General features: G+C 39.1%; 1 protein-coding gene across 1 annotated transcript; it reads left to right on the plus strand.

Annotated features, from left to right (window-relative positions):
* The first annotated feature begins 4,837 nt into the window (after window positions 1-4,837).
* On the plus strand, window positions 4,838-20,680 carry dgat1b (diacylglycerol O-acyltransferase 1b). The gene is made up of 17 exons (XM_036583824.1): window positions 4,838-5,284; window positions 6,339-6,426; window positions 8,583-8,623; window positions 10,970-11,055; window positions 12,325-12,377; window positions 12,540-12,645; window positions 14,273-14,401; window positions 15,755-15,820; window positions 15,957-16,060; window positions 16,152-16,190; window positions 16,872-16,913; window positions 17,017-17,061; window positions 17,174-17,286; window positions 17,531-17,596; window positions 17,780-17,867; window positions 19,211-19,273; window positions 19,946-20,680. The coding sequence occupies exons 1-17, from the start codon at window positions 5,085-5,087 to the stop codon at window positions 20,108-20,110; spliced, it is 1,494 nt and encodes a 497-aa protein (XP_036439717.1). The 5' UTR covers window positions 4,838-5,084; the 3' UTR covers window positions 20,111-20,680.
* Window positions 20,681-21,000: the final 320 nt, after the last annotated feature.

Raw genomic sequence — 21,000 nt, forward strand, 5'->3', positions numbered from 1 at the left:
CTCCTTCCAATTAGCCCATCACCGAAAATGTGTTCGATTACAGAAGTTCTGTTTTGAATTTGAGGATATCTATGCCAGGAGCATGTTGCAGTTAGCCTCATCACTTGGTCACCAAAAGACAGAAGTGCTGTTGTCTGTTACCAGGATGTTGAGGTTGATTTGAACAGGACTACTATTACTGAAGGAGTCAGACAAATTATATAAGGTAGAACCTGAATAGGACTTAATTTTACAGAAAATGAATATATTTTATGTTATTTAAGATAATAATTGACCTGCAGCCTGTTTGGTCAGATTCTAAAGAAGAGTGTGAAAGCAGGTCTAGATCAACTTGGCTCTAAACAAGCTTTTCAGTCAACACATGACAGAACAATTAAACCAACTAGAATTAGCCAGAAATTACCAGTACAATTGCTCAAACAGGATGGGCTAAGCAATGCTTTATAGACTGGCTGGAACAAAACAACATTCAGGTTAATCTGGTAAGTATGAAAAGAGCTCTGCTGAACCTGATATTGCGATGGTTTTATGGCTCCAACTGTAACATAAAACACCAAAAATTTTGTGGAGAAAGGAGCTGGAAATATTAAAGCACATTTGGTACAATGTTTGGAGCTTCTTTGCTATATGTAATTCTGTACTTTGCAGAACTGTGGTATAAAAGCAATAGAACACTTGAGGTCATGAGTTGTTGCAAATAACATCAAAGCTGTGATGACCTACTGCACTCAACTTCAGTTCCTGCCTTCGACCAATTTCATAGCCGTGATGTTAACACTCTCCTTCTCGTCCTCTATTGCTTAAATCACAGACTTAGCTCGAGGGGGGTGGGGCGGGGGGCTGGATTTATCTGTGTGGCCTGCTCTTATAAGCTCCGGCTAACACTAAAGTGAGCTGCAGGGTGTTGTACTTTGATAAACACAATCACCATTGCTATTCATGAGACAAAACACGACCGTGTACAAACAAGTTTTCACAGCCCTGCAGAGCTGTCAGTCACAAACAGCCCTCCAAACACAGAGTATGACAACACAATTATCAGCCTTTAATTAAGTTCAAACCACTCACATCCAATGCAATGGTTGTTTAAGTGTGTGTGTGTGCTTGCATTCGTTGCAAACTGCTTAGGTGAGGTGAAGAAAATAAGGCTTTATAAGAACTATAAAGTTCTTATAAACTTTATAGTCTATAATAACTCTATAATAAGAACTTGTCATTGGGAACATTAATGAGATGGGTGTAGCTTGATATCAGTACTGCAAACTTTCAGAACAAAGCAGACAGAAAAGAGAAAAAGCGAGAGAGGCAGCAATGACGGAGAGATCGAGAGTTGAGTCCTTGACTGAACAGCAAAAGTGCTGACACGGGGTGCCACCAGTGAACTGTCTATCAGTCTGCCTGGATTGCAACTGAGATAAACTAGCTTTTGCTCTCTAATGATTCTGAGTAAATGTGGCATACCCATGATAAAGCTTTGTGCGTCTCTCTGCCGTGCCCGAGTGACTGATTTCAGCTTCACAACTTCATTACCGGCACCAAGGACACACTTGCAGCCAGGCCCATACCTCTCCATGCGCTCCTCTCCAGCTCGCAGAGCCCTGGCCCCAGCTCCTGACAGCCCTGGCAGAAAAAGAGAGGGGCGCAGGCCGTGCAGGCAGGCATAAAAACCAATCACCCTGCCAATGGAACGCACAGAATTAATCTTCCATTGCCTCCTATTTCATCTGGGGGCTTGCAGCCAGCAGACACTGGTGGATGTAGCATAATTGGTGAATGGTAGCCATAGCTGAAAAGAACACAAGCGCAATTTTGAGGTCACATCCACTTTTGTTCATGCCACTCTGACCTGGGTAGGGCTTGTAAACCTGCCTGTGCTTCTCCAGCTGAGGAAATATTAATTATTGATTAAAAACCTCTTATTCTCTAAGTTTTAGATGCCCCAGCCATCAAAAAATAACCCGCTTCCATAAGGAAACCCAAGTCAGCTTGCACGCAATGCAAAAGTTTGGTTTGGCACATCACAAAGAAACTACAGATAAAATACTACACAAACTACTCAGTCATGTGACTCTTATCTATAGCTTACGTCACCTGCTCAGTCAGAGTTTCTCCTGAAATCAAGGGTATTAAAAGGGAGTTTGTCCCACTTTGCTGCAGTAACAGCCTCTACTTATCTGGAAAGTCTTTACACTAAATGTTTTAAGATTGCTGTGAGGATTTGATTGCACCCACAACAGCATTAGTGAGGTCAAGTAGGTAGTGATGTTGGATGATCAGTAGTTCTGGATCACAGCACATCCCAAGGGTATTGGATGGAGCTCCATCACTCCACAGAACTGCTCCACAGCCCACTGTTGGGGTGGGGGTTGGTTATGGTGACCTTAGGCTCATGTGCAGCTGCTCCAGCGTGCCCCATTCTACTGTTTTTCTATGGGGATTATGCAAGCTGTACAGTATGTGAGTATTATATACTTGTTTGATCCTAAATGACATATTACTTAGAATCATTTCTGTCAAAACGTCCAGTATTCTTGCTCATTCCAGATCACATTCAAAATTATGCTTTAATTTATCCAGTAACACATTTAATTTCACGCATTCTTCTGATAAAACTAAGGTGTGTTTATTTTTATTGTGCACAAGGATCCAAGGCACAGTGTAAAAAGGGCAAGTAAATCAGTAACTGACATAAATACCTGAGATGTTACATTCTTTGCTAGGGCTGGGAATCGATCCTAAAGAGTCGATTCTCCAATTCAAGGCATTTGAGAATTGAGAATCAACTCTAAAGCTTTGCACTCAATTTGACACAGTGATACCTAAGACTGCCCACCCCTGCACGAACATTGAGAATGAGATGACACACATTAACACTGTGCAGGTTAGCTAGGTTAAGTTAGAGTTAGCTCTTCAAACTGCCTTACAAAGTTCTAACTGGTCATAGAAAAAATGACATTTTGGCTACAACCACACTGAATAATATGTCAAAACAGCCCAAAATTTTTGTGCAATGTTTGTGCGGACTGAGGGCCAAAACAACAAAACAAAATGCAAATAAAGAAGGTATAGGAAAGTTTCCAAAACATTTAAAATGTTATTTATATATTCATTTATATAAATACTTTAAAAAATACAATTTTAAAAGGAAAAAAATGTTTCTTCTTTCAGTGATGGAGCAGCGTTAGTGGGCCACTGTACCACTGTAGCCGTGCTGTCATTTTGTAGTCAGTACCATGCTCTTATGCCCATATTAATAACTCCGGGTCTAAGCTCAATTTCTCTATGGCCAAAATGAATAGGATTTTCGAAAAATTGCCTCTATCGCACCCTGTGGTAGATAAAAGGGAAGATGGAAAAAAAGACACGAAAAGGTGCAAGTTTCCCTGCAGTTCTCTGTTCTTCAACTGATACTGAAACACCATAGATCGTTCTGTACACAGCTTGATTTGAAAAGCTCTACAAACTTACCTGTACTCATGCTAATTTAGTACAGGCTCAACTTAATATTACTGATACCCCCGATAAGCTAATTAAGGCTAGCAAAAAATCCTTTATTTTTTATTATTTTGATGCTGGTAACATTTTCTGAGGACATTTTCTCATGACATTTGCCAGCTGCTTGTTTGACTTTTCCCATTCCACCTTAAATGGTGCGGGTAGAACGGGAAAATTCGAACAAGCCGCTGGCGAAAAAGAAGCCGACTTCAGCTTCATGGAGAGTTTAAAGGCATTATATGAGGAGGTTTGTCTATTTCTGCTTGACAGCTGAGTAACATTAACTTATGTTTGCTGTTTCACAGAACCAACAGGTCAGTATTGTGTTTGCTAATGTTTGTGATGGCTAATCACAACTGCTGCACCATTTAAGGTGGAATGGGAAAACTCGAACAAGAAGCTGACGAAAAAGAAGCTTAATTCAGCCTCGTAGTTTTAACACTGATAGTATTTTTTTTGATAATGGAGTTTTAGCCTATCAAAATATCCTACCTAGAGCTTCTTGCAGGCATACCTGTAAATATGCGCTACGGCAGAACATTTTGATAAGGTAGCACAACTTGCTAGAAAACCGCCATAGCCCACCTTAGTTTTGTGTAGCTTAGGCTACCTTTACACAGCAGGTAAAAGTGGCCCAAATCCGATCTTTTCCTCAAATGTGACACACATGAGTCATCTGTGTGGCTGTGTAAACAGCAAAAAACGCACTGAATCTGACAATTTCAATTCCGATTTGAGACGCTTTCATATGTGGTACTGAAATCCGATACGTATCCGATCTGCGGCAATGCGACTCAGTCTGAACAGCCAGATCGGAATTCATGCGACTTTTACGTCAATCCAGCTCTACATTCGTCATAATTAAGGGCAAAACGTACCGGGTTCTGAACATTATCTACCACAGGGTGCGATGGAGGCGATTTTTCAACAACCCCATTCATTCTCGTCAGAGAAATCGAGCTTAGACCCGGAGCTCCTAATATAGGCATTACACGGAAAGACGTGTAATGCCCATATTATACAGAAAGACGCATGGCTACAGTGGTCTATAGTAGTGAATTTATCAGTGCAGTATGTATAGCTTTTGTGGCAGCACAAAGTTAATAGGACAACATCCCTTGTGATTCATACCAGCAAACATGATAGTGTATTGTACCTAATACTGCACTCAGATTTTTGGAATTGGGAATCGGCTCTTGGAATCGACTCCACGCCATCTATCGCCTGGAATTGAAATCGGAGTCGACTCCAAAATTTCTGGAATCGAACAGTTCCACTCTTTGTACTCTGTACCGTGGCTCACTGCCAACCCCTGCACGGACCCCATTGGTTCAGTTGACTGCACTACTCACACACCTACTGTTCGAAGTTTTGCAAGTGCGGAAACAGCGCCCGTTGTCGACGTGGAGGGAGACTCAGCGGCTTGAGCTCGCGCGATTTTGCCACAGTGGTGCTTCATGCAGGACTGACTTGTTCGTCAGAGCTGTTCGCTCGAAACAGAAGCAATGGACACAAGCGAGACACAGTCCTGACCTGGCCTGTCTGGGTTTCTTTCCCCCAATACGTTCTCCTGTGTGGCCGCTGAAATCATGGATGGCAGGAGCGAGTTCGGGCCTGTAACTCGCAGCAGAAGACGCGCCACTATTAGCAGCACCAAAGGTGAACTACTGAAAGGGGCCAATGGAGTCACCTCAGCCAGCGCCAGCAAACCCGGACACAAGAGACGAGGCTCACACACGAAGGACTCAGCGGAGGAAACACGAAAAAGTAGCCACAATGATAACATGAAGTGAGTATGAAGTACTGGCTGTTCGTTTTCAGTTCACCTGAGATGTTTTACCCCATGGCTTTGAGTGAATCCCAAGCTGTGGTGCACACAGGACGAGGAAGGGAGGCGTTCACTCTCACACAAACCTTACTTTATCTTGTTTCTTAGGGCAGCTTCAACTTCCTATTCAAACCGCCTAAATATATCCCAGATCCAAACTTCTGTTTTTTTTCCTTTTAGCTAAATAGATGCAGATGTGGGTTGTGGGAGTCTACTCAAGTAAAAGTAGTTACTTCAATGAAATAATGGCTTATGTAGAAGTAAGAGTGGCCTCCCAGAAACAGCTTGAGTGGGAGTAAAAAATTGTACCAGCAGAAGAACTGAAGCCACTATTTTTCTCTTTTTCGGATCATTTTGGTCTAAAATATAATCCTAAAGGAAAAAAAGAATTCGATTTGACTGGAATGGTTAAAATGGGGCAAAATTATAGTTGTATAATACTTAGTATTAGGATAAGTGATTATCATTTGATAAAACTCTGAATAGTGCAAATATATTAAAGCTGTACTTGAATACATGGATTTTTGTTACTGCCCACCACAACTGGTAGTAAACACATTTATACTAGATCAGATTCCTGACCCTGGAGTACATTTTAGTGTTTCTCCAGCTCACAACGCACCTACTTCATGTCATGAATTGTTTGTTAATGAGCTGATTGCTTGGATCAGATGCATTGAGATCAGGGGAAACTCAAACGTGCAGGGAAGGGGATAATCCAGGACCAGGGCTGGGAACCACTGCCGTAAACCATTATGTTGATGTTGCTGGAACAGATCAGATGCAGCAGGTGTTTGATGTACTGCTAATCTTACTACATACCTTCATTATGACCAATGAAAACTGACATCTGTTAAGTCTGTTAAGTAGATGGACTGACTCAGTTACGCTGTGATTTTGTGTAGCAGCCAAATCAATATGGTTTTATTGTCTGATTAGTATGCGTGATCCAGATCACATAACCATATGTGTAGCTGTTTTTTCACTGATTGCTTCACTTTGTTTCTTTCCACAGTTGCCACAAGCAGCAAGAGTCCTTGCTCAGTTCTGCTAGTGGCTTCAAAAATTACAGAGGCATTCTGAACTGGTGTGTTGTCATGCTGGTGAGTCATATTCATAAGAGGATGTACTCTTACACATACACGTACATGCCAGTATTCTAACTGATCCAGAGATTTGTAAGAACCTCACAGTTGTGTGACAGTAACCTGGATCTACCTGAAATGTAAGAGTAAAAATCACACTTACATGCGCCAGCTTGTCTCTCCCTTCCTGTTGTAACAATGTCAATACATGTTTGCTACCACTGTTGCCTCATTCTTGTACATGAGTCACGTAGTCCCTTGTTTCATAGCTATGGCTGCTGATATTTGAACACAGCTACTGTGTTCAGGCCTCTCAGTCTGATGAAGGTGAGGCTGCACTGTTGTATCATATGGTATCCAAGATCCAGGAACTGCTTCAGCTCTGTATTGTTTCTTGTAGGGCTGGTCTGTGTGACAGTATGTTATCAATAGTATGATAAATTACTTCACTTTGTGCTTTTCTAAGTATATCATGGATATCATCAGTACTTGTAGAACATTGAAACACTTCAAGGATCGTCAAAAAGGCCAATTTCAGAGAATCTGTTAACAATAACCACTGTATAGTAAGTACACAAATTCAGTTGTATAATGTAGCTGATTAAATGTAAACCCATTATCATTATCTTTTAAGTTATTTACCAGTTTAGTTGTCCTTCTTTTTCTGTTTTTGCTAAAGTTGCATTCAAAACAAGAAAATAGTCTAATCAAAACATATATGGCAGGTTTGTAAGACATTCCTTTAGAGTAGCAGCGCTTAATAAAATAAATAATGTGATATTGAATTGTATCAATATTACCTAACACTATGTTGAATCAGAAGAATTGAGTGTGTTTTTTTTTTTTAATTCACACTAGGGCTAGGCGATATTGACATTAGGCGATAATTCAATAATACAATACTTTCAAAAATTTATTGGAATTATTTGTCAAATATATTGATAAAAATATTGGCAAAACTAAAGAAAGCAATATAGTTTTAGGTTAGTATCACAGTATACCAGTATAGATGATACATTGCCCAGTCCTAAATGAAGCTACAGTTTTTCTAGTGCATTTTGTTGACAGTTTGTTTGTGAACATCAGAAAAACAGAACACTTCAAACCTGTCATCTATCATGAAAGCATCTTCAAGTACAGTGAGCTTATTTTTTGTCATATCATCCACCCTTAGTTCCTAACAATGTAACAATGGCTTTTCCACAGTTTAGGTGTAGCTGTGTCAGTACTTGCAGCCCAGCTGAAACCAGGGCCACACTGGAAAACAGTAAAGCCATCTCTGATGGATGTCTCCAATAACAATTTACACAAACTACCTTTGATAGTGTAGAGAGTTTTTTTGTGTAATTTGAACCTCTAGAAGAGTTCTCGAGGGTATGACATTGCACAAGTCCTGAAGGATTTTTCCATACCACTGCAAATCATTAGAAAGAATGATATCAGCTGTTCTGGTCCATCGTAAAGGATGGATGCATTAGAGGTATTGTAGCAATGCATTTAAAGTTAAAACATTTCATGATTAAAGTGTTAGTTGATCTTGCTGAAGTACATGGCACCGTATTCACTTGGCACTTGATGAATCATTGTTCTGAGTGTCTGTTTGGGGGACACAGTTAGTGCCAAGTGTCACCTAAAAATAGATTGCCTGAAACAACTTCTCTGTCTGAACCCGAGCTGAAAGACACTAGCCAAGCTCTTGGTTTCAAACTGCGAAGGATGCCTTAGCATTTTTCAGCCTGCCGTTGAGACTAGAAACAAGTGTAGATTTATAGACCCTTGGACCTTTTTTCTGATAGGCCTGTGAAATAAAAGTTACTGTGTTGATGATTTAAATTTTTGGTGATTTTATTGGATGCCTTAAGTACGACCTTGTTGTGTAAGGATTAAGCCTCTGATTTTGTGCCCCTCAATTTATCCTTTATTATGAGGTTATTGCATGGTCAGCAGTATTCATCGTTTGGACTGAGTATCTCTAGTCTCTGTGAAGCTATAGCACTCTTGGCCAACAGTCTGACCTTTAAATCAATGACTAATGTCTGATTTTTTTATTATAGTACATACTACAAGAAGTAATATGACTGTTACTGATACTATACTGTTAATACTAGATTAATAATAATGCATTATTTTCATATGTTTCCATGTAACTCCTCTTTGCTCTTCCTGTACTGCAGGTATTGAGCAATGCACGTTTGTTCTTGGAAAACCTTCTCAGGTATGTATGTTTGACATATAGGACCAGTTTCCAGAAAACTGATTTATTGTTATTGGGCCTTCTTCATTAAAACTCTTTTTGGTCTCAGACTGGCTTCAGAGAGAGAGAGAGAGAGAGAGAGAGAGACATTGTGTTATGAAAACCACTCTCACAGTTGCTCCAGTTACCATATGTCCAGCTAGGACTTAAGTATTAAGTGTTATGATTGGTATAGCAGAGATGTTTAGGTTGCTGGGTGGCTCTGCCAGGGAGAAGTGCGCATAGGCCCGGCTCTCACGCAGTGGAAATGTTGAACCCCATGCTGAGGGCACCATATGCTGCCATCATGTTATACACTGCTGCATGCAAGCAGCCAGTTTCCAGCTGCCAGCTCGAATCAAAGGCATGTGCAGCGCTGTGAACGATTTCACATGCAGAACAAACATTTACGAGACGCAGTTAGAGCAGATGTGCAGCAGAGACAGGTAGGGGCAGGTAGTTGTTTATAGTAGAAGACAAAACAAGACACAAGCAGATGTGTAATAACTCATTCAAGAAGCGATAGTATAAATAGTATATGAAGAAAATGCTAAGTGTAGTTTAATATATTTGGAAGTATAACAAACTATATGAGTGATAAATTCTCTGAATGTAAATTGGGGCTGCACGATATTGACATAAACTGTGATGTTCGATAAAGCTAATGTGTGTCTGGCTGGATGTTACGCAAGCCTCTCTTTAAACCCCTCTTTAAGCAAGTAGAAAATAGAAGATCACAACAGCACCATTTACTATTCAGCAAAATAATGAAATGAAATACAAACAATTGTTAACATCAGAACTGCAGTGAGAAACAGTCAACATTATTTTTTTACTCAACAGATTTTTAAGACCATAAAACCACATATATATATATATATATATATATATATATATATATATACACACTATATATACTTACACATTATATATATATATATAATATTGATATATATATATATATATATATATATATATATATAATGAACTTACAATATATACAACGAACATTGATATATATACAATGAACTTTGATATATATACAGTGAACTTTGATATATATTGAATGAACATTGATATATATTGAATGAACATTGATATATATTGAATGAAAGTCACTGTTGAAGCGTTGAGGATGGCCACATGATATAAAAGTATATGCGTGCCTGGTTGTATTTAGTTTAAAAAAAGCTGTTCTTCCTTTTGGTTGAGTGTAGTTAGGCCCTGTGTCCTGAGTCCAGGGCTTTTATTTTGAAGGACTCTGCCGGGGTGTACGGTAGCAAGCTTCAGTAGCTCAGCTGGCTAGTAGAAAAACAGTAGAGCCTGAGCTAGCCTGTGTGCTGCATGTTTTCCCCTTTGTGTCACACTGTTTTGAGTTGAATTTCCTTTAAAGCCAATAATTTAAGGTCTCAGTGTTTGTGTTTTGTGGTTGGTCGAATGGTGAAGTTACTCGTCTATCACGTGGGACAGCAGGATTTAGTCCCAGCGCAGAGAAGCAGGCTTGTATTGGTTTGGGCCGGTAATGTAATGACACCTGTCTGTAGCAGCATGTGTGAGGTAATTAGATCTGTTGTGTCATCGCTGCTCTAACAATGTAAATATTGTGGGAACTAATTTCGCAATAACGATAAAATACAATTTATCATGTAGCACTAATGAAAATGCACTATTTGTCTAAAAGTTCGTGGACAACTCACCCAACATTTCTTCCAAAATCAAGGGTGTTAATAGGGGGTTTGTAACAGTAACTACTTCTACTCTTCTGGGAAGGATTTACACTAGATGTTGAAAAATTGCTGTGAGGATTTGATTGCATTCAGCTACAATAGCATTAGTGAGGTCAGGTTCTGATGTTGGATGATCAGTTCTGGATCACCGTCACCACTCCAGCTCATCCCAAAGGTATTGGATGGAGCTCCATCACTCCAGAAAACGTAGTTCCACTGCTCCACAGCCCAGCGCTTGGGGCTTTTTACCCCTTGCTGATGCATGGCATTGGGCATGGTGACCTTATCCTCATGTGCATCTTCTCTAGAGCATCCCGTTTTATTGTCAGTACTTCTCTAAGGAGATCATACAGACTGTCTGCACAATTGAAAGTTTGTGTCAGGAGTGGGTGCACCCTAAAGTAGCTGAATTCATTAATTAGATGGGGTATCTACAAACATTTGGAGGCGTAATTTGACCTTAGAATCAATTAATAATGTCTGATTCTTCATTATAGTAATTACTGTAAGAAATAATATGACTTTTACTGTTTACTACATTATAGTGTGTATGTCTAAATAGCTATTTTATTTTATTTGCTCTGCATTGCATTGTTTTAAGGTATGGCATTCTGGTGGACCCCATTCAAGTGGTATCTTTGTTCCTGAAGGACCCCTATAGCTGGCCTGCTGCATGCCTCATCATTGGTATGTGAACTAATATCTTGCACTTCAGAACATTTATCTAGAAGTTACAATAAGACTAACTTAAGTCTTTTCTTTTAGTTTAGAATGTTAGTGACAGCTCATGGTGTATAGGCAAAAAGGCAGAGATTTAAGGTGAATAAGGTATTCAAATATAACAGTCAGTGTTGTAGTAAAATTGATTATGATTAAGATTGAATATGACTATGGTTAAGACAGTCAAATGAAACATAAACCTACAGAAGGGTGTCTTTTGCAGCTTGTAAAAGTGACAGGTGAAGAACTACAACAAATATCTGAAGGGAGTAACTACTTTCATACTCATAGATGCAAAAAGTCGCTTTGACAACCTCAGTTTGATTCTTGAATTCACACGCAGCAGCATGAGCCGACTGCTTAGCAGCTTGTGAAGTTATGTTTGTCAGTAAAAAGCTGTTGTGTAAAAACTGTGTTTCCAAGAGAAGCCATTCTGTTTCAGTAATGTGCTTCAGAAGAAGTTATTCTGTTACTGGCAGAAGCGTCCTCGAGTTAGTTCAGAAGGAAGAGACAGTGTTTCTGTTTTCCTGCTTGTCTTTACTCCTCTTAGCTTCCACTGAGCACACTTCCAGCTCTGTGGTTGTCTTGGCTTACAGTGGGTGTAGCAGCGATGTTATGTGTCACTGCTTGCCACACATATGGTTTGTGTGTGCGTCTGTCTAAATGCGGACATGTGTGATCCTACTGTCATAGGGTTCATTCTGAGGGCAGAAGGTTGACACTGATCTGATTGATATTATATTGTATTGCTGCTTAGGCCTTTGTTACAGGCATATTAAAGCATGTTAAGTTCATTGTGCTCTTGAAAAGTAATTAATGTGAACCTGATGTAATTTAAGAATCATTAGTAAATAAATAAATAATTCAATTCATTTTTCTTTAAAATGTCAAACAAGACTGTGTTTTTAGTTTGTTTCCCAAAGCAAGGTTATTGAGGGATTTATACAGTATGAGGTGTATAAATGTAGAGGTTGTTATCTAAACATGGATATGAATTAGATGATGATGCCATTATAAGGATTCATAACATTGGCTTTATTCAGTAAGAGTGGCAAGAACTTACAGCATGTTAAAAATTGTATTTGTGTCTGTTTAGGCAACGGCTGACAGCACTATTGTATACATTTATTTGTTATATCATTAAGTCGCTCCATAGGAAATTACAAGAGAAAACATAATCATCAGCAAGCCTTTGCCAAATTGTATGTAACTGCTATGTAATTCTCTCTCTTTCAGCTTCAAATGTCTTTATTCTTGTGGCACTGTACACCGAGAGGAAATTAGCCATGGTGGGTTCATCAGCTACACTGACACTATTATAGAAATTAAAGCTACATGTTTGGCCCCGTGGGACATATTAGAAAGTTATGAATATAGATATGATGGTTATGAATACAAATTTTCAATACGCTTTGAGAAATTAAATATCAACAATGATTTTTTTTGTCCAGGGTACCTTCAGTGAGAAGCTTGGCCTGCTGATTCACATTATCAACCTAACAGTTATCTTGTGTTTTCCAATGCTCACTGTGCTCATAGTGCCTTCAGTAACACCAGGTGAGATATGCACTCTCATACACAGACTAGCACTATTGCTTCCTCTTTGGTCCGTTTCTAACTAGGCAGCTGTTATGGGAGTGTTCTGTTTGCAGATTCAGTGATTTCCTTATTACATTCTAAGGCTTATTACTCAGTAATTACAAGCAAAACAATGCAAACTGGCCGAGTTACTCTTAAGTTATAGGAGGAAGGCCTGAAAGCCTCAACCAGCTGACGGGTGGTGGCCATTTAAGCGGTCTAGAAACTAGCCACAGCTAATCCATCTCTAATCCATAAACATGTGATTTCCAAACAATGTATTCTTTATACAGTAGATTTAACACTCATGTAACACAGCGATTCCCAACTGGACATACTCATATCCAAGGGAATACATGAGCAGTTACCAGATGTTATGAGACATGAAAAAGAAAAGAAATGAAACTATTATGTAATTCTAATTATGAACAAAATATACAAAATAAAAGTACAAATATAGAATGAAATTGGTGTGCTGTTTATTTCTAGGGCATGACAATAATGCAGTGTCAGTGCAAAGCAGGTGGCTCACTGGCTTGTGTTATAAAAATTTACAACTAAGAGAGGCATGAAAGGCATTTTATCCAGTTGAAAACGATTATTAAATGTGTAATAACAATAATATAAAATTTAATATTAGTTAAATTGACAAATTTCAGAATAATATTGTTTTGGTGTGGACGAGGGGATTATTCAGGTATATTTAAAGGGCAAGGGCTATAGGAGTACATAAGAAAAATGCAACCACTGATGAAAGAGGTGGCACCAAGACTTGTACATCATTTCAAAATGTGCCTTAATCACAGTAAAAGATTTGCTGTGAATGCATCAAATGGATCCACAATGGATGTGCGAGCAATGAATGGTTATGTTATATAATGTGTTATAGTCAAAAGACTGATAAACTTACATAGCCCATATCATAAATACATGAATGTTTGTGCTGCATTTTTAAGCATCATATGAAGCTAATATCAAGACCTCCCACAGCCTGTCTTGTAGGGTATGTACTGCCTCATTTCCTTTGGTCCATACCTTTTTCTGGCACTACTGTTCCTTCTCATCTGTTAGCACGACGGGAGGTGACAAAGACACTCCATCTGTCGGGGTTGTGCCTCGCACCACCCTCCTGTATCAGACAGTAAGGTCAACGAAGAGGCCACCAGGGCTGCTGCTGGCATTAAAGCCCAGCCCGAGTGGCTCTCTCTGGTGCAGAGTTGTCCTCCAGAGCCCCTGCACGCACCATTTCCACCCAGCATATGGCTGCTATTGATAAAGCAGTAGTGGGCCACATGCATGCATGCAGTGCCAGGATTGGGGATGGAGAATGAGTTTAGACAAGTAAGGTTGTGGGAATGTTTATGCTGTATGGCTAGTCTTGTTTCATTCTTCTGGAGTTCTATAGTGCCCCAATGGAGTGAAGTGGAATCTGACTCCACTGCACACGGTATTCAAACATTCTGAATGTGATTTGCATTAGCTTACCTCCCTCACAATGGATGGCCTTTTTTCCTTGTGTGTGTGGGGGGGTGATCTGCAGCTTAGCTTTATGTGTATATTATTGTGTAATATTATACTGCCATAATGTCTGTTTTTGGTTGTGTAGTTGGTGGTGTGTTTGCACTGGGAATCTACACCATCCTGTTTCTGAAGTTGTACTCGTATAAAGATGTGAACAGGTGGTGCCGAGAGAGGCTGCAGGTGAAGGCCCGTGGTCTGTCCAGATCATTGTCATGTGAGTACACTGACTGTCCTCTAGGCAAGGACTACTTGCACTCTCTCTGCTACTGACCATACTGACTGACTAGTTAATTACCATTCAATTCAGTTACATTTTACAGTGGAATGCATAATCAAACAAGGTTGTACAGGTATGAAAACAGTGTTATTATACCAAGCAGCCAGACTACAGTTTTAGTTATTGGGACCCAAAACCCGATACTATACACATAATGGTCTGTTTGGTCAACTATAAGCGACTTGTCAAATATCATTTTGTGTGCACATCTCCATTCTACTAATGTGCTTGATGAAATGTCTCTCTGACTTTTGTCAAATGACACCTGTGACCCAGTTTTTTCAGGATTTGTTCTCTCCATCTGGCCAGAGAACTGTAGTCTTCTGAAACAAACTTGCTGTGCCAAGTCTGTTCAGACAGGTCATTTATTTTGCCCTTTGCCAGCCTAAATAAAGCCTGCACTTTATTGCTGGACAGAATTTGAGGCTCATATCAACCTAAGTTGACACAAAGCCATATAGATTTCACCACCTGAGGACAGCAGAAAGTTGCAGTTGCAGATACATTTGTTTTTCATACTTAAAGATGAGGTCATCAGTTTTGGTAAAAGTTTGCTGAAGCTTTCTGTTTTGAAACAATCCCTCCCTTTAAGCATTCCATTTAGAGCCTCGCTCCCAAAACACAAGCTGACTGGGCTAGAATACCTGGATGTTGGTGCTAGCTTAGTTGTAACTGATGGTCAGAAATAAAATAACATCAACACAGTTAATTACCTAGCTAACACATGAGCTACGGATGACAGCACTATTGTATACACTCTTGTTTGTTTAAATCCCTTCGAGCTGGAATATGTCAGAATTGATCATTTTGGTGAAATCTTCTGTGCCATAATAGTAGTTCACTTGTTATAAAGCTAGGCTGTGGCCCCCTCACTGTGTGCTGAGGACACATGATTGCCATGAGTAGATAAATAACATTGTCCTGTTTGGTCAGATAAGGGTGGTCCACTTCATTTGGTTTTTTTTCTCCAGTTTACAGAGCCTGCTATAGTCAGAAATTGTTTTAAGAGGCCTCGATTCTGTTTAGGAATTGATGACCCCACCTTTAACCCTTACATCTCCTACAATATTATAATACCCTGCAGCAGAAGTACAACAGCAGTGTCAGGTGAAAGGGCAGGCACATTGATGTCAGTAGCTCTCCAGTAGAGTTTGAATCAGCAGTCCATAAGTTGCCAGCATAGAGCCAATTACTGCTAAGGCAGTGCCGCCCACATTTCCTCAGACCTGCACAGGAGTAAATGAACTCATATCCATTCACATGTCCCCTGACTGTCCTTGCATACGACAGGTCCATCTCCTCCATCGACTGACGGAGCAGTGTATGTGTCTTACCCTGGAAACCTCACTTTCAAAGGTAAGTAATTGGACTTTCACCTTGACTGTGCCATTATTATATACAATAATGTTAGATTTTACATTTGTAACCTCTGTATTTTCTCTGGTGCAGAATGTGAAGAGTCACTCAGTTTTATCTCTCTTTAATCTTCCAGATTTGTATTATTTTGTTTCCACTCCCACTTTGTGCTATGAGCTGAACTTTCCTCGTTCTCAGTCCGTGCGTATGGGTTTCCTGCTCAGGAGGCTGTTTGAGATGGTAGGTAAAAACCTGTTTCTTTTCAGATGCTTCTTTAAGTGGACAAAAAGATATGATACCTATTGTCAATATGTCTATGTGTCTGTTACAGTTACTTCTCACTCAGCTGTTGGTTGGCTTAACACAACAGGTAATTATCATATTGTTTTGCTAACAGTGCACTCTTAAAAAAAGGTGGTTCCTCAAGGGTTCTTTACAGTTACGATGTGAAGCTTGTCACAGTAGAAGAACCCTTTTTTATATATATAGAACCCTTTTCAAAAAGGTGCTGTATAGACCATCTGCACCACATTCTCCATCAGTCTGAAGAACTCTTTCACCATGCAAAGAACCGTTTAATCATGCAGAGGGTTCTTTGAGTGTTCATGGTTCTAGATAGAACCATTTTCTTTACTAAAGAACCTTTGAAGAGCCGTCTTTTTTAAGTGTGATAGGGTAAATGAGAGGTGAAATATGTTTTGGTCAGTCGTATGTAAAGGCTTGAATATCCCTGGTCAAATCACATGTTTTGTTTATTTTCTGTGTGAAAATAAGTTAATATTTGTCTGCAAATTTTAGTGCAAAATTTCTATGTATTTGCTGAGTTTAACATATTGGGAAAAAATAAAATGTGCCATAACTTTCACACAGGCCACATTTTATGTTTAATTTAACTTTTTTTTCTCTGTAGAGGATGTGTTAACTTATTTTTGCTTAGAAAAACAAAAGATATAATTTAACTTGTGCTGCCCAAACTTTTACATATGATTATATAAGTGTTTGGATTTCATATTTAGCTCATATTCTTGTGGTGTTTTCTGTTGTTCCTAAGTGGATGGTGCCAATCATCCAAAGTTCAATGAAGCCACTGCAGGTATGCTGTTCTGTTCTGATTGTTCAGTCACTGTTTCTTTTCTTAGCAACAGCATTTAGAGCTTTTAATTAACCTGCATTTCTTATACCTTGATGCTTAAAAGGACATGGATTACTCCAGAATGATTGAGCGCCTGCTCAGGCTAGCTGTAAGTACAATGCTTTGATTTTGCATTAACAGTATGAGCAAAAAAAAAAAGGCATAAATGAATAAAAAAATCAATACAAATATCAATAAGTATCCTCTTTCCTTAACACCAGGTACCCAACCACTTTCTCTGGCTGATATTCTTCTACTGGTTTTTCCATTCATCTATGAATTTTGTGGCTGAGCTTCTGAGATTTGGAGATCGAGAATTTTACAGAGACTGGTGGTATGTCAGTTATTAGTTTATATAGATGTTTATGGTATATTTGTTGGGGTTTGTATCCCATGGCATATTAGTTTTGGTCTGTAACATTCATACTGACTAGATTTGTGAGATCTGATTCAAAAATTTGCATACTTGTATGTTTGTGTGTGTACATGTTTATATAGTAGCTGCTTCACAGCTTCATAGTGGTTCTGAAGTCTGCATTTTTACATAATTTCTTAAATGCTGTCCAATTTCTTTTCAGGAATGCAGAGACTGTAACATATTTCTGGCAAAACTGGAACATCCCTGTTCATAAATGGTGCATTCGGTAAGTGACTCAAAGCTTTCCAATGGGTGTAGGCAGCTGCAGAGAAGCTGGATAAAATACAGTGCAGTGAGGCGTATACAGACTATAATGAAGAGACACTATAATGTGATCTGTCTGGCGCATTATGTATGGTTATTTACTGTGTTGACTGACTGTTTATTCTCTCTCTGTCTCTCTTCAAAGACACTTTTACAAGCCCTTGCTGAGAAAAGGTGCCAGCAAGTTAGTGAGCCAATCAGCAGTATTCTTCGCCTCAGCCTTTTTTCATGAGGTGAGGTGTACACAAATCAAGTGTTGTTTTGAATATTGAATCACATCACTTCCATTAAAGTTAACAGGTTGTGCAGGATAATAACTCGTGTGAAAACGGCAGGGCCCACAAGAAATGTAAATCCTCCGCCGTGAATGATTTTCTAGCTTATATGCTGTTACTTAACGGTATTTGTTAACATTTAGGGGTGCACAATCCTAATCAGCTAAGATTGTATTCGGCTGAGTTTTGTCAGTCGACCAATTCGTGTGGCTGTTTGTTTGTTTGAATGCTGATGCTTCACCTGTACCAAAATGTAGCATAAATGTACATGACTCATTGTGCTAAATAGCCACTTTTGATGTAGCACTTTATTTGATCCATGACATTTAATTAGACCACTCAATTTATGAATTTAAAATGCTAATTTGGTCCTTTAAAGATGAAATAATGTTATTGTTAATGTTATTGTTATTTTACATGTTATTCAATGTTTATGCATGTGTTATAAAGTCCCTGTGTAGGGATTTAAAATAAACTGGCAGTGAATATTTGTAATGTATCTTCCAAATTCTATCATAAAAACATAAAACTCAAAATGCAGACCTTTGAGATACTGAAAAACAATGTGTTATTGTATATTCTAAATAAAATAAACCTACCTCATGAAAGGGTTAAGTGTGGCCACTCCAGAGGCTGTGTGTCCCTTGAGGCGTAGAGGCAGGTGTGTGCAGTATTTGGCTGCTATCTGCTGCTCTTCAGCGCAGGTGAAGGTTAGAGCAGAGGGATGTAGTGGATGAGGAGTGGTGTAATGCAGCGTCGTATCACACTGCTGCTCTCTGAGATAAGCGCTGGTTTGAAAGGAGTGGACAGGAGAGCAGAAGAGAGGGTGTCTAAGCTACAGGTGCATCCAGATACCACAGTAAGCACACAGGCCTGTTCAGAAACGCTCACCTTCAGAGGACACCTCAGAACCAGCTCAGGCAGCACCGAGTAGAGAACCTGCAGTAAATGTGCTCTAGAACGCCTGAGTGCTGCACTGCACCACTAGATGCACCAAATCTAGAACAGAACCAGCAAGAGAATGTGTTGCCAGTTGTAATCAATTAGGTGGGAATACCAGAAGGTAGATTGCAGAGTTTGGATTAGTTTGGTCTGGAACTGGAACGTGACTCCATTTGCATAATTCGGAAAACTGAATGCAGAAGCCATTGGCTTTAAGTGTCACCATTTTTGTGTGGCTCTCTTGAGCCAACTGGATCCTTTCAGAAACATGAGTGTCCATTTTGCCATTTTGTTTCTTGGCACTGAATGTCTGGTCGTAATTGTCATTGCTTCTGTGTTTTGTGTTTGTATCTGAGCAGTATCTTGTCAGTGTGCCTTTGAGGATGTTCAGACTGTGGGCATTTATGGGCATGATGGCTCAGGTGAGAACTCTCAGCACTTACTGAACGAACATTTCTTCACTGTTGGAACAAAACCTTATTAAATAAAAAATAAAATAATAAAACCTGATTGTAATTTTTTTTTGTTACAAAATGTAAAAATGCCGGCTGCCCTGTACACTGTTTCTAAATTTCATGATAAATGGACCAATAGAAGAGATCCAAAATTCTTCTGACATAAATCTTGTGACTTTGTAAGGTAAATTTTTCCCCTTTCCTGTAAAGTTACCATTTTAGAGATTTATTAATTTAAGAACAAACAGTTATTACCTTACAGGATATGTGATGTGTTGGGGGACTATAATAAATGTATTGTCATATAAGTACTGAGCGAAGGTCTTGGGCATTCAAATTATTTAACTATTTTTGTAGGCAGAAGGCATGTTTTTTGCCTGTAAATATAACACATATAACCTTAAAATAAATACAAATTATCATAAACTTTGTAAAAGATAAGAAGAATGATTTCTTATTTAAAAAAAAATAGGAATTCCTTGAGGAAAGCTTTAGAAATGGTTAAACTAACACTAACACTAACTATTTGTGTACATGTATTTATTCTAATGTTATAGTTTGCTGTTTGTGAACAAATATATAGCTTACAGTACTATATATGTTCACAAAATTTTAAAATAAAAAATGTGTTTATTACAGCTCCCATTGGCGTGGTTTGTGGGCAGATTTCTCAGGGGTAACTATGGAAACGCTGCGGTGTGGCTGTCTCTCATACTAGGCCAGCCTATTGCTGTTCTTATGTATGTCCATGACTACTACGTCATCAACCACCTGGAGGAAGCAGCAGATCCAGGGGCACTGTAGAGCTGCAGCGAACCTGAGCCTCCATCCAAGACTCTCAGCTGACATCGCTGAAACTGCACCTTTTGATATATTTCTAAAAAAACAAACAAAAAGTACTCTTTATGGGGAACAATAGCCGTCCATTCTAAGGCCTGGAGTTCACTGGATTTAACACTGAAAGTGATGCCTTACTGAGAAAACATTGGATTCACTACCATAAAAATGTACTGTGTCTTTCTTTGTAGAGTTAAATGTTAAAATGCAAAGAACATATTTTTTTTAAAGAATGTGTTTAAGTGTAATTTATATAATATGAGGTACTTTTGCAAAGGGACAAAGTCTTGTACACAAACTGCCATTGTAGAGATTCTTTTGATTTATTTTACATGAGAAGACATTTTTAATTTAATTTTAATCTGTTAATTTTTAATGGAGTGGAATGTAGTTGTTTGTTTACCAGTGTAATCTGCCCCACTTTGAGCTCATGTGGGTGTGGAGTGAGAATTCAGATGCTTAATTGTGTGAACTCAACAAAGTCAGGGAGTGCCACCTACTGGTGTCTCATGAGACATATAAAGCCTTGTGAATGAAGCTCTTTGGCCATGTAATTATTCCTTTATGTGGAGACATTCATCAAACATAATTATATTCCACAGAATACCGGACGCGCTGTAATCTCCGACTGTGCTATTTTCTGCAGATTTGGTCCTTTTGGAGCCATTTGTTTTCGGGATGATGAGGGTGCCAGATCCAGCCCAATCAGTGCAAGTTTGTGATAAATGGCTTTGGAGATAAGTCCTATAATAGCTGCTGGTTGTACTGTATAAGCGTCCTATCAGCAGCGCAGTGACGCAGTCATGCTTTTAGACTCTGCACTATCTTAAAGGCTGATTGGATGCTACAGCACCATG

The sequence above is a fragment of the Colossoma macropomum genome, unplaced genomic scaffold, assembly GCF_904425465.1.
Source record: "Colossoma macropomum unplaced genomic scaffold, Colossoma_macropomum, whole genome shotgun sequence".
NCBI classification, from domain to species: Eukaryota; Metazoa; Chordata; class Actinopteri; order Characiformes; family Serrasalmidae; genus Colossoma; species Colossoma macropomum.

Excerpts from the sequence above, each read along its gene's own strand:
- dgat1b (XM_036583824.1), top strand. The coding sequence starts at position 5,085 with ATGGATGGCAGGAGCGAGTTCGGGCCTGTAACTCGCAGCAGAAGACGC. Across the intron at positions 12,378-12,539 it reads CCGAGAGGAAATTAGCCATG|GGTACCTTCAGTGAGAAGCT; the intron begins GTGGGTTCATCA and ends TTTTTTGTCCAG. Across the intron at positions 16,914-17,016 it reads GTTCAATGAAGCCACTGCAG|GACATGGATTACTCCAGAAT; the intron begins GTATGCTGTTCT and ends GATGCTTAAAAG.